The 17,290-nt window shown below is 42.0% G+C and overlaps 1 protein-coding gene across 1 annotated transcript in view; it reads right to left on the bottom strand.

Moving 5' to 3' along the window:
* The window catches only part of trmt61a (tRNA methyltransferase 61A), a 52,901-nt gene that overhangs the window by 16,970 nt on the left and 18,641 nt on the right, over positions 1–17,290 (bottom strand). Inside the window, exon 3 of the mRNA XM_086003057.1 lies at positions 1,610–1,876. Coding sequence (XP_085859183.1) covers positions 1,610–1,876 — 267 coding nt within the window. The remainder of the gene's footprint in view (positions 1–1,609; positions 1,877–17,290) is intronic.

Below are 17,290 nucleotides of genomic sequence, written 5' to 3'. Positions count from 1 at the left end.
CTCTATGACAAGGGGAGATGGATTCTAACAGTCAAGTAAAAGTTGAATACTCAGTTAAGATACAACTTCTTTATGCTAAGGATGCTAAAACTATGGAATAGCCTATCCAAGAGTGCTTCAGAGCAGTATGTCTATAGGACAGTAAAATCATCAGACAAGCTCACAATGTTTACATTCCAGTCGCTCGACTCAAACTTACAATGATTTAAACCAAATTCTCCTACTTTTGTTTATGGAAAACGTCTTTGTATCAATTTAACAACATTTAAGGAATCACAGCTGTATGAGAATCCATTTATGTAATAGCATTATACATAAACAAGCTGCTTGCAACTAGTGAGTTCATATACAGCAATAAGAATATCTACAACAGCACTAATTATATAAATAACTAGGGGGAGGGGAAGAAGGGGGAGCGAGTACTAGAAGGAGGAGAAAGAAAGACTTGCATTTATATAGCGCCTTTCATGATCTCAGGACATCTAAAAGCGCTTTACAGCCAACGAAGTACTTTTGAAGTGTAGTCACTGTTGTAATGTAGGAAATGTTGGGCCGGGGGGTGGAAAGAGAGGGGCAACGCACTAGAGAGACAGATGGTCAGACAGAGAGAGCACGACGGAGAGAGCATGTGGGAGAGGGAGAAAAAAAAATCCGGAGCTGATTTTTAAACGTGACCTCTGATCCATCACCAAGACACCTCCCATCTCTGGAGCACTGTTTATTTCTACCACGAATCCACCCTCCGATCAACTCAACAAATTTCTTAGTTGCTCTCCCCAAATTCCCAATATGAAATATTGATAACTTCTGCTAATCCAGATCTCTGCAACCAAGGCCCTGTCCCACACACTCATTACCTCCATTCAAGCCAAACTCCACTAGATCCCTCATCGGCAAATCAATCACACCACCTCATGAGAAAAATCATCTCCAGCGCCACATGCCAATTTGTGCCCTTTGCTCCTCCAATTCTGAACGGCTTGCTACCTCTTGCTCTGCCTCCTAAAAAACGTATTGCCTCAACCATGCCTTTGGTTTCTACCCCCAAATTCCTTCACTTCCTGCTCAGTGTCCACATCCGTCACAGACATAGTCCATGTGAGGAGCGCAATACGAGTTATTAATGCTAAGATTCTTTAGTAAGGTGATCACAGGCGAGCATTAATGTTGTCAAGGTGAAGAAACTTAATGGCGCCAAATTGGCAATAGAAAACTGTAGAACATCAATACCCTACTAAAATTCTGGATCCTTTTTGACAGCCACAAGGAAAATCTTGGACAAATATATTTTAAGCATTAACTTAATGTGTTTAAACAGTTTACCATCAAGGTATATGGCAATGGAATTCATGTGAAATATTCATAGCTTACCCATGGTACTAAATATTGTCCCTGCTGATATGATTAAGACATTTATTTAAAAGCATGGTGCATGTAAAATTGAGAACAAAAATAGGGGAAGGGAGGAAAGAACAGAACTACAACAGGGATTAGATACAAAACAAATTGCCGTTGTGTTTTTAAAGTTATCATATTACTGTATTGTAGTTGTTCAATAGTAATAATTCTGCAAGATAATCATTCTATCTTTGATTCTCTATTCTCTTACCTTCCATTTTCAGGGCAGATTTTGCATATCTCACAGCCTCCCAAGGTGATGGGATGTCCAGAAATACAGCATCTGCAACGTTGACAACTCCAAAACCTTCCTTACAAACATCTTGGTTTTTCACCGTGACCAAATGACTTATCTTATGATCACAAAACTCCTCTTCAGCTTTCTCTGCTCGTTGTTTATGAAACTCCACCGTGTACAACCGTCCTGTTGGTGCAATGGTCCGAATGATAGCGTGAGAAAGAGAACCACTTCCTGTACCTACAATATAAAGAAAAAGATGGTTTTGTTTTTAATCTAAAAATACATTTCACATAATGAAAATACTTTTTCAGGGTGGAATAATGGACACATAGCAGCAAGTAGGAGAGATATGGTAGGTGACAAAAGGCACAGTCAATGGGCACGTTTTGAGGAGGTTTTTGTAGAGGAGGGAGAGAGTTAGCAAGGTGAAGAGGTTCAGGAAGAAAATTCAAGATGGCAAGGATACAATGGCTTATGGTTCTGCATTTGTCTATTGCATTTTAATAAAAATATTTGAATGTAAAACCTGCATTGGATAGTGAAAAGTGTACAATAAATGTTTCTCAGTGCATAAGTTGTAGCTGTTTCAATAAAAAGGAATTTGGGGTGCTTGGTTCAATCATGCGGAGGTGGGCACAGTTGTATCACCACCTTCTCAGGTCAACTAGGGATGGGCAATAAATGCGGCAGTGACCCCCATCTGTTCAGATTAAACTCAAAGCAAGCTTCAAGAATGGTATCTCATCTTTTTTCTGGGCACTCTGGTCTGAACATTGACTTTAGTAATGACAAACCGTACCTATTTTCTTTACAGCAAAGGGTGCTAGTAAGGGGGTTTGTGAACCCATCAGTGACTGGGGTGGAAGAGGCAAGGTTAACATTATGGGCGCAGATTCCTCGAACAGAGTTCGGACTGGGAAGGGTGAGGAGCACTTTGTGCACCTGATATTCGCCTGACTTTTTTTTCTCCTTGTGAAACTGACACTCACTGTGCTTCCGTTTTAATTTTAGACCTGCACCTATAGGCTTTTTTTTGGGTTTCCCCTCCTCACAATTTCTTCCATTCCCTCAACATTTTCCTTGGACAGGCCTCTCACTGTCTTAGCGATTTGTAAGTTCATTCATATTTTTTTGAGATGTCTCTCTATTGCCTCACCAAGATGATCTTTTGTCATAAAAACCCATCTGGTTCACTGATGTCCTTTAGGGAAGGAAATCTGCTGTCCTTACCCGGTCTGGCCTATATGTGACTCCAGACCCACAGCAATGTGGTTGACTCTTAATTGCCCTCTGAAATGGCCTAGCAAGTCATTCAGTTGTCAAGAAGGGGCAATTAGGGATGGGCAATAAATGCTGGCTTTACCAGGGATGCCCAGATCCCTGTGAATGAATTTTTTTTTTTTAAATTACATAAGCATTCTGCTTTTCCTTTAAACAGGGTGCAGGTCATGGAGCTCATTAACTTCCTCTCATATCTGTTGTCCTTTTGCCCCTCTCACCCCGCCCCCTCCCCCCCACACCCGATTCTACTAAAACGCTTGTTTATCTTTCAGTTCTGAAGAAGATTCTACCTGAAATTTTAACTTGTCTTTTTTCCCCTCTATAGATGCAAACTGCTGGGTATTTTCACTTGTTTCTCTACTCCTTGAATCTCACGCGGCCATTATTTTTGGGATAAAATGAATTACCTTTTAAGTGTGATAATATTCTATAGGCAAACTGATAACTACTGTGCCTATGCAGGGCGAGGGAGGCCTTGTAGCAACAGGATGTGCTGAAACTCTGTAGAAATGGGTCTTTGCGGCTGCCTGCCTGCGTGTATCTGCCAAGTTTACTTTGGGATCGTCACTGGTGGGGTTTCAGAAGCCAACAGCCCTAGCTCCCCACGAAATCCAATTTAAAACTAAATGCTGACTGAACATGGCAGGCGGGGGGAGGGGGGGTTGCTTTGCTCAGGCTGTTAAAGCTGGGACACCAATCATGAAGTAGTAGCAGCAGGTGCAGAATACACTTTTTCCCCACTAATGTTACAGCTCTCAGAAATCCCATTTATGCTCACTTGTTGTGTCCGGTGGACCTCAAGTTAAGACTCTTTGTTCTCCCTATTGCCAAGAATACAATGTTGATTCGCAGCCTACTATTGAAATGTAAATCAGTGCATGAATGAAGTTCAAGACTGCTGCAGATGCTTGAAATTTCAGCAAAAACAGTCCATTCAGACGCAAATTGGAAATGTACCACAGGAACTGTGCAACTATTCCTGAAGTTAAATTGAACATTATACTCAGTCACAAATCCAGATGCATACTTTGGTACTGCATTTGAATAATTATTCATAAACAATCTAGCTTAAAATAATTAGCATGCCAGTGGGTCTGAAGCACTTGTGCTGTTTTTACAATTTAGAAAAAAACACTTGGTTTGTACAAATATACACAAAGTTTCAGTAAAATGCACATCTGCGCAATACTGAAAACTGCTGGCATTCTAGATATGTATAAATTGTCATCGAGTCCAAATTTACTCCTTGCACAATCATGAATGATCCAGTTATATGCATTGTTTTTCATATGGACCATGACATAACATAGGATTAAGCAAGGACACATCAAAATAAAACCTGACAAATTCAAAATTTAAAAATCATACAAAACAACCTCACAAAAATCCAGTTTATATTAATCCGTAACAAATTTCAAAATCAACTCGAAATCTCAATCCAATGCACAAGGGGCTTCTCCCTGTTTATATTCATTTATTTATACTAAGTCAGCTGCTCCTGAAAGCACCATCTGCAAGCACCACTTGAGCAGCTCTCCAGCAGGATCACATGATAAAGCTAAAAAAAACTCTGACATCATGCCTGCTTGTATATGCTCACATAATCAGCCAATCTTAAGCACAAGACTTTTTCTCCCTAATCCTGTTACCAAAGGTCATGAAACAAAAGTTATTCTACAGACAGATATTCAGTTAAAATGACCACTTGGCGGTTTTAGTGGTCTTGCGTTTAAACCTGTAAATTCTGTACTGGAATAGACTGCCACTTGATGAAAGAACAAAGCCGAATGCTTTACTTCATCACAGCACTTATTCAGAACAACTTGTGGTGAATTTCACCACGAGCCGTGACAATAGAGATATTTTTGAATATCTGCAGTGCAGCTTTGAATTTAAAATAGAATCCATTTGCCAGTACCATTAGAATTTTTTTTTTAAAGTTTTTTTCTAATTAAATCTAGTTTGCTAATTAGACTACCAGATTCTAATGTTTGCTAAATGTTATACACAATCCAATAAATTTAATTTGAGATACATTGCTGACAAATTGAAGAGTTACCGTACTTCTCTTGTTTGTAATCTATCTTCATTTATAAAAAAACCAAGCAAACAGCACCACTCTCGAGTCAGCTGCTCACAGAACCATGAATGCTGCCTCCTCCAAATTCTCTTTGCTCCAGGAAAATGCTTTCCCTTCCACCTAGTGTCTCGCCCCGATCATCTGGCTGCAATCCTAAACTCAGCATTTGATGAATATTTACTGACTGAACCATCATTCCATGGTTTTAAGGGAAAAGTGGATTAATTGTTAATGATGGTGATTATTATTGCAATGCTCTGGGGAGAGAGTGGAATAGTGGTATTAGTTATGAATTCCTCTAGCAGAGGGTAAGCTTGGACACAATGGACTGAATGGCCTCCTATTGTGCGATAAACTTCAATGATTTTAAAGGCACAATGCACTGGCCTACCAACATACTGCCTCACTGGGCCACTATATCTTTTCACTGGGGAAGGGGAGGGCGAAAGAAGCGTTTTGTATTTTTGCTTTACTTAAAATGGATGTCTCCCTGCACCATAAAATATATAGAACTTCTGCATGTCCATACAATAAAACCAGAAGTAAACTGTGGCTCATTCTCTAGCAACAGAAGTCAGCTAACAATCTCTCCAACTAGTTACTGGCTGCTATTAGGCAAGTAGAAAACCATTTTAAAACTGTTTTAAATGAAGTAATGAAAGTAAACTAGTCCAACCAACTATGAAAGGATGAAAATTCTTCTGTTATGCCACTTTAACACTGCAAAGGATTCGATTTGCAAAGTGGAGAAAACTTCACAGCAATCCAAGCAGATAAGAAAAATCACAGCTTTATGCATATATATTCAAAATTAACATGTGGAGTGTAGCTCATCAGCCTTGGACTGTCTGTGACTAATACAAAATTTAAGAAGCTGACAGGACAATGGTACAACTGAAAGCACAACAGGTTACCAGATCTAGCTTTCAATGTAAAAAAAAAAAAGCTTTTGTATTTTTAAAAGTGACCTTTTTCAGTGGATCTTTGAATCAGCTGTTTCTATACAGTAGTTAAGGCTCATCATTACTGGCACAAAATCATCTCTTCCCAGTTGCTGTGCTACCAATCTGCATTTGACCATTTTATAATTTACTTTCGGCATCAGGTTGAGTTTATGGGGACACTGCAACAATGTCAAAATCCGAATCAAGTACAAGTTGTTTGGAATGTGGTTCAAGATGGCGGTCCACCACCAGCACCACCTTCTGAGGGCAACTCAGGATGCACGATAAATGCGGTCTTGCCAGCATTGCCCACATCCTGAGAATACAAACCAGATACTAATACTACCAACAACAAAAAAATAAAATCAGGAAAACCAGTTTTTATTTTTAAATGCTGAATTTTATATATTTTTCTTATTGAAGATGAATTGCTCACTGCACAGAGTCATCCATCATCCTCCTATGAAATTACTCCAGATGAAGAAAGCTAGCTGAGTCTGTCAAACAGACGGAGACCAGTGTTGGCTTCAGAGAGCAGACCAGGGAGGCTTTGATCAATATTGATCAGGTCCAAGGGCCAATTTACTACATCACTATCAAACTGCAGGAGCCATGTAAAGAGAAGATAATTACTAACTTGATGTCTGCCATTAATAAAATGATTATGTAAGTACAGTTGTTGATTAATGGGTGGTGGAACTTTGCCTATAGGGAAACATTCAGTAGAACATAAAAAATAATCCCAATGGTGTTCTGATGAATAGCACTGGTTCAGCACCTAGGGGATGAACAGTACAGTCATTAAGCAGAAGAGAAACCAAATCCAACTGGGTATAATTGTAAGCAGGCCTGGGACATGAATAAGCCATGACAAAAAAAAAGAGAAAACAAATCCACAATGCAAAACTGGAGGGCTGCTCAGTTTTGGTGGCTCAGGAATGAAAATCATTACATTTTCCATCACCATTCCTAAGCAGTGACCACAACATAATTAGGTTCAGTGTAAGAATTAAAAAGGAAAAAGTCAAAGAAAAGGTCACTTTACTTGGAGAAAAAAGCAAGACAACAAGAGCCCATGCCTTGATTAAAATGGAAGGAAAAATTGGCAAACTTAACCACTGATCGACAAGGGAATTGATTAAACAGAAGACAGAAAGGGTGCAAATCAAGTATCTTCCAGTAGGATAAAAATGGAATGTAAAGGCCGGGATTAAATTTGAAACATTAAAACAAAATCAGTTAGCACATATAGGGAAAATAATACAAATGAAAGCCAGGAGAAATGTGAGAAAGATTCAAAATGGGAGATTAGAGAAGGTAAAGGAAATCAGCAAAAACAACAGGCAATAAAAGGCTTTTTATTTGCACATTAGTTATAAGACAATAGACAAGACAGAGACGATGGAGGCAAGCTTGGAGTGAAGGAATAAGCAGACATACAAAATAAAGTAGTTTGCCTCAGTTTTCACAGAGGGCGTGTATATTGGAATTATAAGATCACCAGAAAAGTATACAACAGTAGGCACTACTATTCAAAGTCACCTAAGCTTAAGGTAAACAAATCACTGGGACCTGATGATTTACATCTGTGGATCCTTAAGGGGGGGTAAGAAATAGCGGAGGCTGACTATAATTTTCCAAAATTCTGTGGAAAGACAAATTGTGCCATGGGAGTGGCAAATGGAACACTCCCTTTCAAGATTCAAGATTATTTTATTGCCATATGTAACTGGTACAATGGAATGCTTACTCCCCACTCACTCCCACAATATAAGCATAAATATAAAAAGCAAAAGTAAAAACAAGTATAAATATAGAAATAATAAGCAAATAAGTATAGCAATATCAGTCCAAGTTGCAGGATATGATGAATAGTGCAAAAAGCCTCTATTACCACTGGAAGTAATAATAGTAATGTAATATGATAAGTATATGGTAGTATAATATAAATAAGTATAAGTTAAAATGCAGTGTGCAATGTACAAATGAGTTATAAGTTATAAGTTAAGGTTGAGGTACAAGAGTCTTATGTGCACACAGTCCAGTGATGAAGAATGTTCTTGTGTGCTCACGGTTCATGTGATATACAATTCCAGGGGGGGGGGGGGGGGAAAAAAAGAGAGAATGTGACTATTATATGTGGGGCAGTGTGGTTAGCAGTTCAATAGGCGCACTGCCTGTGGGTAGAAACTGTTCTTGAACCTGCTGGTCCTGGTTCGGATGCTGCGGTATCGACAGCCGGACCGTAGGAGGGAGAACAGTTCGTGCCCAGGGTGATTGGGGTCCTGGATGATGGAGCGGGCCTTGTTCCGACACCTGGTCTGGAAGATCTCTTCGATGGACGGAAGTGCACACCCGATGATCTTTTCCACCATCCTCACAACCCTCTGGATGGCTTTCCTGTCCTGTGCAGGACAGGAACAAGGAGACAGGAGTAAACCAAACATTTGTAGGCCAGTTACTCTCACTTCAATTGATGGTAAACTACTCAAGTCTATAATATGGGATGAAATTACAAAATACTTGGAAAAACAAATTTTAAAAGTACTTAACTAAATGTATGCAGCCCTGAACAGATCCATTTGTTGAAATGCCAAATGAAGCAAATGTACTTGAGTGACACGTGGCAAATATTTACATGAAATAGTCCTGCAGAGATTTTTCTTTTTTTTTTAAACTAATAGAATTGTGCTCCCCAGAACTAAAACAAATGCTAAACCCAATCTTTAACTATTTGTCACCCCTGACTGTTTAAAAAATAGAAACTTAGTTATCAAAAAATTATTTTAGTATCATCGTCCCAATATTTAATAGGCCTGCTATTTTGAAAAATCTAAACTTCAAAATGTCTGGGATAAATGCTCCAGTGATTCACTCTTTAAAAAAGCCCGAGTTAAGACACGTTTATGCCATACATCACTTGAGTATGTAATATGAATAATGTTTTGACAGGTTTTGAAGTGCAGTTTTGAAGTCTATGTCATGGTTGAAAATATTTTATGAAAATATAAGAAAGTTGTTAAGAGGAAAAAGCACCAAAGGAAAAAAAAAGACAAACCAATTAAGACTTTCAAAATAGGTTTTGAAAATCCCCGAGCTACCATTTTGTGTTCTTCACTAGCCAGAGTATTTAGTCCTGGAAATAATGTTTGTAACGTAATTGAATTAAGAATTAAAACATTTACAAGAAAATGGTTAACAACTATCTGTACAATAGCATTTTCTAGGTTTGAAATACCTATAAAAACATTCGCTGTCTCGAGGCTCTGAGAAGCTTCAATCTGCTGTCCGTGGGCGTTCCCAGAGACATCACTTCCAGTTGAAGAGACTTGTCAAGATGCAGACTTCAGCACCCAGCAACCATCTGAGCCTACAACTTGCAGGATTTTTTATTAAAAACAAGAGAGCAAAACTGACCATTTACAGTGTACCAGGACCTCTGCTTGTGTGCTTTACCTCCCTCCTGTACTCCCATGTATTGATGGAAATTTATTGCAAACGAACTCTATCAGAGAAACCATTTTTAGGTGGATGTGAAAGTAACCAGAATTTGTTCTTTTTTGTATAAGGTATTAAAAACAGGGTGAAGCATGAATTCAACTTTTTCTGAGATAACAAAGCCAAAATGGTGTATACTAGGTGATATCCCATAACTAGTCAGAAAAGTACCTGTAAGACAGCTGAACAGATACAGCAGAGGAAAAAACCAGGGAGTGGGAAGGACTTGGATGGGAATAAATTAGGATTAGATCTTTATAGCTTGCAATGCATTCTAAGTGATTGCAGATGCAGCATTTCTTCTTTTATGCTTACTGGTCTCAGAATTCAAAAACAATCAGGAATCATAAACAATAGCAAGTCCTGGAAGGACTGTACCATTAGTTAGAACCTCCTTTCAAACTTCAATAAAAAAGTCAAATTTAATTAGATTTATTTAAGCAGAACGATTGCAGAATATTTGGTAAAGAAAGATGTTTTCTGAAGTTTTATATAATTCCTGACCTTCACTATAAAAACCCACACTCTAAGCAGATGAACAGCAAAGGTAAAGAGCTGCTACCCCATATTACAACCAACGATTTATGTACCTGTGGTATTTATTTATCTACTCAAAACACTAATTTATTTTCCAGGAACTAATCGTAAACATTTATTGCACTGTCTCGGAAGAGATCTCTTACAAACTTTTTAAATTCTTTTTCAGTTGAGATGTGCACCCTCTTTCATTTCCACACTCCTTGCAATCTCTGACCATGAGCAATGCCACAAAAAATCTGCTAGTGTAATTTTTTTTTTTTTTTAACATTTATATAGCGCCTTTAATGTAGTAAAACATCCCAAGGCGCTTCACAGGAGCGTTATCAAAACAAAATTTGACACTGAACCATATAAGGAGATGAGGGCAGATGACCAAAGCTTGGGTCAAAGAAGTAGGTTTTAAGGAGCATCTTAAAGGAAGAGAGAGAGGTAGAGGCGGAGCGGTTTAGGGAAGGAATTCCAGAGCTTAGAACCTAGGCAGCTGAAGGCACGGCCACCAATGGTGGAGCGATTACAATCAGGGATGCTCAAGAGACCAGAATTGGCAGAAAGCAGCTATCTTGGGGGATTATTCTAGGGGAAGGGGGGTTTGGGAGGGGGAAGGGGGAATATGGGTAGACAGCGATACAAGGAAATGATCAGAGAGATTGCCTTATCAATGATAGTTATGGTAGGAGTAGCGAGGCCACGTGAGGTGACAGTATCGAGGGGGTGGCTGTGTACATGGGTAGGAGAGTATATATGGAGGGAGAGATTAAGGGAGGAAAAGAGGGCAGTGAACTCAGGAGAGAGAACAAGAGTTGAGATGGAGGTTGAAATCACAGAATGAGAAGTCGCTGGGTGCAGAGGGAGGAAAGCAGAGAAATGTCTTGGTGAGAAAATGGACGTGGTAGGCGATGCAGAACAAGGGTTTTAAAAGAGAGAGATGAGAGGGGTGGAACAAGGTGAGATGCTCAAAAGGAGGGAGACAGACCAAGGTGAGATTTAGAGATAAGGGCTACACCACCACTACGGCGGTTTGGGTGGGACAAATGGTGGAAAGTATAGCCAGGCAGGGAAGCTTCATTAAGGGGAAAAGGGGTCATCACCCCTCTACCATGTCTCTGTCAAGGTCATGATGTCAGTGTGATCGCCCACAATAAGCTCACAAATGGCAAGGCCCTTATTCACAAGCGAACGTACATTTTGAAGGGAAATACGGAGAGGGACGAAGATAGCCGATTTACTGGCAGAGTCCAAAGGGTCAGAGCAGGGAGGGACTGGAAGGAGGTTGGCATGATTAGCCTGCAGCAGGTGCGTAGGGCGGCAAGAGAATAGGATGGGACAATTGGAGCTGCTACTTGTTAGGAGGCAGCGACAATTGCGTCGGTGGGCCTTTTGGAGGATGCCAAGGGAGGCAGAGGGAAGCTAACAAAAAGATACATTACTGTAAATATAAAGGTGTCCTTACAGTTTTAAGATCTCCTCCCCAGGTGGCAAAGTACATTGGAGAACCAATACAAGTCACAAGTTCTCAGCACTAATTCGACACAGGCGAGTTAACAATGTCAGCCTTTAGGTGGGAGGGGATACTTACTGGAGACCAAGTCTCAATGTCAACCTTCATGCGGAACTGCCGAGAGGAGAAAGGGAGACACGAAAATCAGAAGAAATAAAAGATATCAGAACAGCATTGCTGGACCCCGGATCTTTCATTTAAAAATAATTTGTGTTACAGTAAGAAAAAAAAAGCACTTTAAATATAGGTTTTCCAATCCCATTGTAGCCAGAACATCTCCAGCAATGGCTTCTCTTCTCGCCTTGCACGGTTACCTCCCGAGTCCCCCAAGGATTTATCCTTGGTCCCTCCTCTTTTTTGTGTACATGCTGCCCTTTGGTCACATCACCCACAGACATAGGGTCAGCTTCAACATGTAAGTGAGGATACCCAGTTCTATCACTTCACCGCTCCCTCAACTCCTCCACTGCCTTGTTGTGCCCAATATCCAGCCGTGGATAAGCTGCAATCACTTTCGGCTCCTGCCACAAATTCTGTGCCCTTACGACCGGTTCTATCCCCCACTCTGGCCAATGTCAGATTGAACCAGACTGTTTGCAATCTCGTTGCCCTCTTCGACCCTGGGCTGAGCGTCTAACCCCATACACTTCCCATTACAAAAACCGCCTACTTTCATTTCCATAACATAACCTGCCTCCGCCCCTGTCTCAGCTCACTTGCTGCTTTTTTGTCTCCTCCAGACTGGACTACTCTCCAGGCCCAATCTCCAAACTTCAGCTCATCCAAAGCTCTACTGCCTGCATCCTATCCCACACCTCAACCAGTGTGTCTATCACCATGGTGCTTGCAGATATTCATTGGCTCCCAATGCCTCCAATTTATAATTCTCATCCTGGTGTTTAAATCCCTTCGTGGTCTTGCCCTTCACCATTTCCGTAACCGCCTCCGGCCCTAAAACCCACCCCTCCCTGAACTCTCCAATCCTGACGACTCTGGCCATTTGTGTATCCTCTTCATCAGTCGTGTACCAAAGGGGTCGTGTCTTCATGCATCTAGACCCCCACGCTCTGCTGTCCCTCCCTCCGCCTCTCTCGCCTCCTTTAAACCCACCTCAATGACCAAGCTTTTGGTTACCCCTCCTAATATCTCCTCCTTTGGCTTGACATCCATTTTCTGTCTTTATGAATCGTCTAATGACACTTTTTTTATGTTAAAAGGTGCTATATAAATGCAAGTTGTTGTTAATCTCTAGTGAGTTTTCTTTCAATACTACTGGCACTAGAAACATTTAAACCAGAGGAACATGATCTTTAAAGCTGAGTTACGATAGCTCTCCAGCCTAATCGTTTTTTAAAAATTATTCGTTCCTGAGATGTGGGCGTCACTGGCAAGGCCAGCATTTATTGCCCATCCCGAATTGTCCTTGAGAATGTGATGAGCCACCTTGAACCGCTGCAGTCCGTGGGGTGAAGGTACTCCCACAGTGCTGTTAGGGACGGAGTTCCAGGACTTTGACCCAGCGACAATGAAGGATCGGCGATATACTTCTAAGTCAGGATGGTGTGTGACTTGGAGGTGGTGGTGTTCCCATGCGCCTGCTGCCCTTGTCCTTCTAGGTGGTAGAAATCGCAGGTTTGGGAGGTGCTGTCGAAGAAACCTTGGCGAGTTGCTGCACTGCATCTTGTAGATGGTACACACTGCAGCCACGGTGCGCCGGTGGTGGAGGGAGTGAATATGTACAGAGCCTTGGTGAGACCGCACCTTGAGTATTGTGTGCAGTTTTGGTTGCCTTATCTGAGGAAGGACGTTCTTGCCATGGAAGGAGTGCAGCGAAGATTCACCAGGCTGATACCTGGGATGGCAGGAATGACATATGAGAAGAGATTGTGTCGATTGGGCTTATACTCACTGGAGTTTAGAAGATTGAGAGGGGATCTCATCGAAACCTATAAAATTCTGTCAGGCCTGGACAGACTAGATGCAGGAAGGATGTTTCCGATGGCCGGGGAGTCCAGAATCAGGGGTCATAGTCTAAAGATAAGGGGTAAGCCATTTAGGATTGAAATGAGGAGGAATTTCTTCACCCAGAGAGTGGTGAACCTGTGGAACTCTCTACCACAGAAGGCGGTGGAGGCCAGTTCATTAAATATATTCAAGAAGGAGTTGGATATATTTCTTAAGGCTAAAGGGATCAAGGGATATGGGGAGAAGGCAGGGACAGGGTACTGAATTTGGATGATCAGCCATGATCTCATTGAATGGCGGAGCAGGCTTGAAGGGCCGAATGGCCTACTCCTGCTCCTATCTTCTATGTTTCTATATTTAAGGTGGTGGATGGGGTGCCAATCAAGCAGGCCGCTTTGTCCTGGATGGTGTCGAGCTGCGAGTGTTGTTGGAGCTGCACTCATCTAGGCAAGTGAAAAGTATTCCATCACACTCCTTACTTGTGCCTTGTAGATGGTAGAAAGGCTTTGGGGAGTCAGGAGGTGAGACACTCGCCACAGAATACCCAGCATCTGATCTGCTCTTTTAGCCACAGTATTTATGTGGCTGGTCCAGTTAAGTTTCTGGTCAATGGTGACCCCCAGGATGTTGATGGTGGGGGGATTTGGCGATGGTTATGTCAATGAATGTCAAGAGGCAGTGGTTAGACTCTCGCTTGTTGGAGATAGTCATTGCCTGGCACTTGTGTAGCACAAACCTTACTTGCCACTTATCAGCCCAAGCTTGAATCTCATCCAGGTCTAGCTGCATGCAGGCACAGACTGCTTCATTATCTGAGGAGTTGTGAATGGAACTGAACACTGCGGTCACCAGCAAACATCCCCACTTCTGACCTTATGATGAAGGGAAGGTCATTGATGAAGCAGCTGAAGATGGTTGGGCCTAGGACACTGCCTTGAGGAACTCTTGCAGCGATGTCCTGGGACTCAGATGATTAACCTACATCAACCACAACCATTTTCCTTTGTGCTAGGTAGGACTCCAGCCAGTGGAAATTTTTCCCCGATCCCCATTTACTTCAGTTAAACTAGGGCTCCTTGATGCCACACTCGATCAAATGCTGCCTTGATGTCAAGGACAGTCACTCTTACCTCACCACTAGAATTAAGCTCTTCTGTCCATGTTTGGACCAAGGCTGTAATGAGGTCTGGAGCAGAGTGGTCCTGGCAGAACCCGAACTGAACATCGGTGAGCAGGTTATTGGTGAGTAAGTGCCGTTCGATAGCACTGTCGATGATTCGATCATCAACAAAGTGATGGAAGGTGAGAAGACTGATGGGCCAGTAATTGGCCGGATTGGCTTCATCCTGGTTTTTGTGGACAGGACATACCTGGGCAGTTTTCCTGATTGTCGGGTAGATGCCAGTGTTGTAGCTGTACTGGAACAGCTTCGCTGGAGGCGCGGCTAGTTCTGGAACACAAGTCTTCGGCACGATAGATGGGATGTTGTCGGGGCCTTTGCTGCGCTCAGGCATTTCTTGACGCGTGGAGTGAATCGAATTGGCTGAACATTAGCTTCCATGATAGTGGGGACCTCAGGAGGAGGCAGAGATGGATCATCCACTCAGCACTTCTGGCTGAAGATGGTTGCAAACGCTTCAGCCTTGTCTTTTGCACTCGCGTGCTGAGCGCCACCATTGAGGATGGGGATATACATGGAGCCTCCTCCTCTCATTAGTTGTTTAATTGTCCACCACCATTCATGACTGGATGTGGCAGGACTGTAGAGCTTAGATTTGATCTGTTGATTGTGGGATCGCTTAGCTCTGTCTATAGCATGCATGTAGTCCTGTTTTGCAGCTTCCCCAGGCTGGCACCTCATTTTTAGGTACGTCTGGTGCTGCTCCTGGCATGCTCTTCTACACTCCTCATTGAACCAAGGCTGGTGCCTTGGCTTGATGGTAATGGTAGAGTGAGAGATATGCCAGGCCATGAGGTTACAGATTGTGGTGGAATACAATTTTGCTGCTGCTGATGGCCCACAGCACCTCATGGATCCCCAGTTTTGAGCTGCTAGATCTGTTCTGAATCTATCCCATTTAGCACGGTGATAGTGCCACACAACACGATGGAGGGCGTCCTCAGTGTGAAGTCAGGACTTCATTTCCACAAGGACTGTGCGGTGGTCACTGCTACCAATGCTTCATGGACAGTACAGATGCATCTGCGACAGGTAGATTGGTGAGGACACGGTCAAGTCGGTTTTTTCCCTCGCGTTGATTCTCTCACCAGCTGCCACAGGCCCAGTCTGGTACCTATGCCCTTCAGGACTCGGCCAGCTGTGGTGCTACCGAGCCACTCTTGGTGATGGACATTGTAGTCCCCCACTCAGAGTACATTCTGTGCCCTTGCTACTCTCAGTGCTTCTTCCAAGTGGTGTTTAACATGGTGGAGTACTGATTCATCAGCTGAGGGAGGGCAGTAGGTTGTAATCAGCAGGAGGTTTCCTTGCCCATGCTTGACCTGAAGCTATGAGACTTCATGGGGTCTGGGGTCAGTGTTGAGGACTCCCAGAGCCACTCCCTCCCGACTGTATACCACTGTGCCGCCACCTCTGGTGGGTCTGTCCTGCCAGTGGGACAGGACATACCCAGGGATGCTGATGGAGGAGTCTGGAACATTGGTTGAAAGGTATGATTCTGTGAGTATGACTGTCAGGCTGTTGTTTGACTAGTCTGTGGGACAGCTCTCCCAATACTGGAACAAGTCCCCAGATGTTGGTGAAGAGGACTTTGCAGGTTCAACTGGGCTGGGTGTGCGGTTGTAGTGTCCAAATCCAGTGCCTAGGTCGATGCCGGGCGGTCCGACCGGTTTTATTCTTATTATTGTTTTTTGTAGTGGTTTTGTTACAACTGAGTGGCTTGCTAGGCCATTTCAGAGGGCAGCTAAGAGTCAACCACATTGCTGGGGGTCTGGAGACCAGGTAAGGACGACAGATCTCCTTCCCTAAAAAGGACATTAGTGAACCAGATGGGTTCTTACGATAATTCGATAGTTTCATGATCACCATTACTGATACTAGCTTTTTATTCCAGATTTATTTAATTAACTCAACGGTTAACCCACATGCAGTGACGTTCCCTCTTGAGATCCCATCAAAAGTGGATTTTCACAAAACTGTTGTCAGGTTAAGTTTTTATGGGGTAGAATAAAAACTGACCCGGTTTATATAGTAGGTGCAAATTTTTAGGTTTTATGATTGCAAACAGTGTTAGTATAAAAATGTATTTCTATATATTTGATGAAATGCATTAATGCAAGATGCAGTATGTTCCAAAGGTATAAGAGAACAAAGTACAATTTGGCCTTGCTTTAAGGTCATATTTCATAGAATGATATTAGAGCTTTTAGCTCATTAAATTTTAATACATATGTAGATTATAATAGTCTAGTAAGATTAGAAACAGAAAAAACATTACATTAGGGCCAATGTACATCACACCATATCACAAATCTTGATATTGCAATTTTATTCTAATATCAGAGTCCCAATATCACTAATTAACATTCCTTCAATGCTGCAGTCTCAGCTGTTTGATATTTTTTATCTCGCCATGTTGACTGAATAGCACACAAAGCTTTATCTCAATATATACACATCAAAGTAGCCACTTACATTTTTAATTTTACTATCACATAGGGAACTAAAAACCTTTACCACAGCTCGATATTTGGCACCGATTGCAAGGACAGTGGATTTACTTTTACCCTTTAAAAGGAGCATCATTGTGGGCAACCTGTCTGTAGCAGACACTAGTTTTAAATGGGATGCTAGTATTTGCATTTGGCTAATATACCAATAGATT

Source organism: Somniosus microcephalus, chromosome 12 (genome assembly GCF_052327205.1).
Source record: "Somniosus microcephalus isolate GS21.2 chromosome 12, FLI_Smic_1.0, whole genome shotgun sequence".
NCBI lineage: Eukaryota > Metazoa > Chordata > Chondrichthyes > Squaliformes > Somniosidae > Somniosus > Somniosus microcephalus.
Note: the sequence above shows the minus strand (reverse complement) of the source record. Positions and strands in the feature narration are given on the sequence as shown.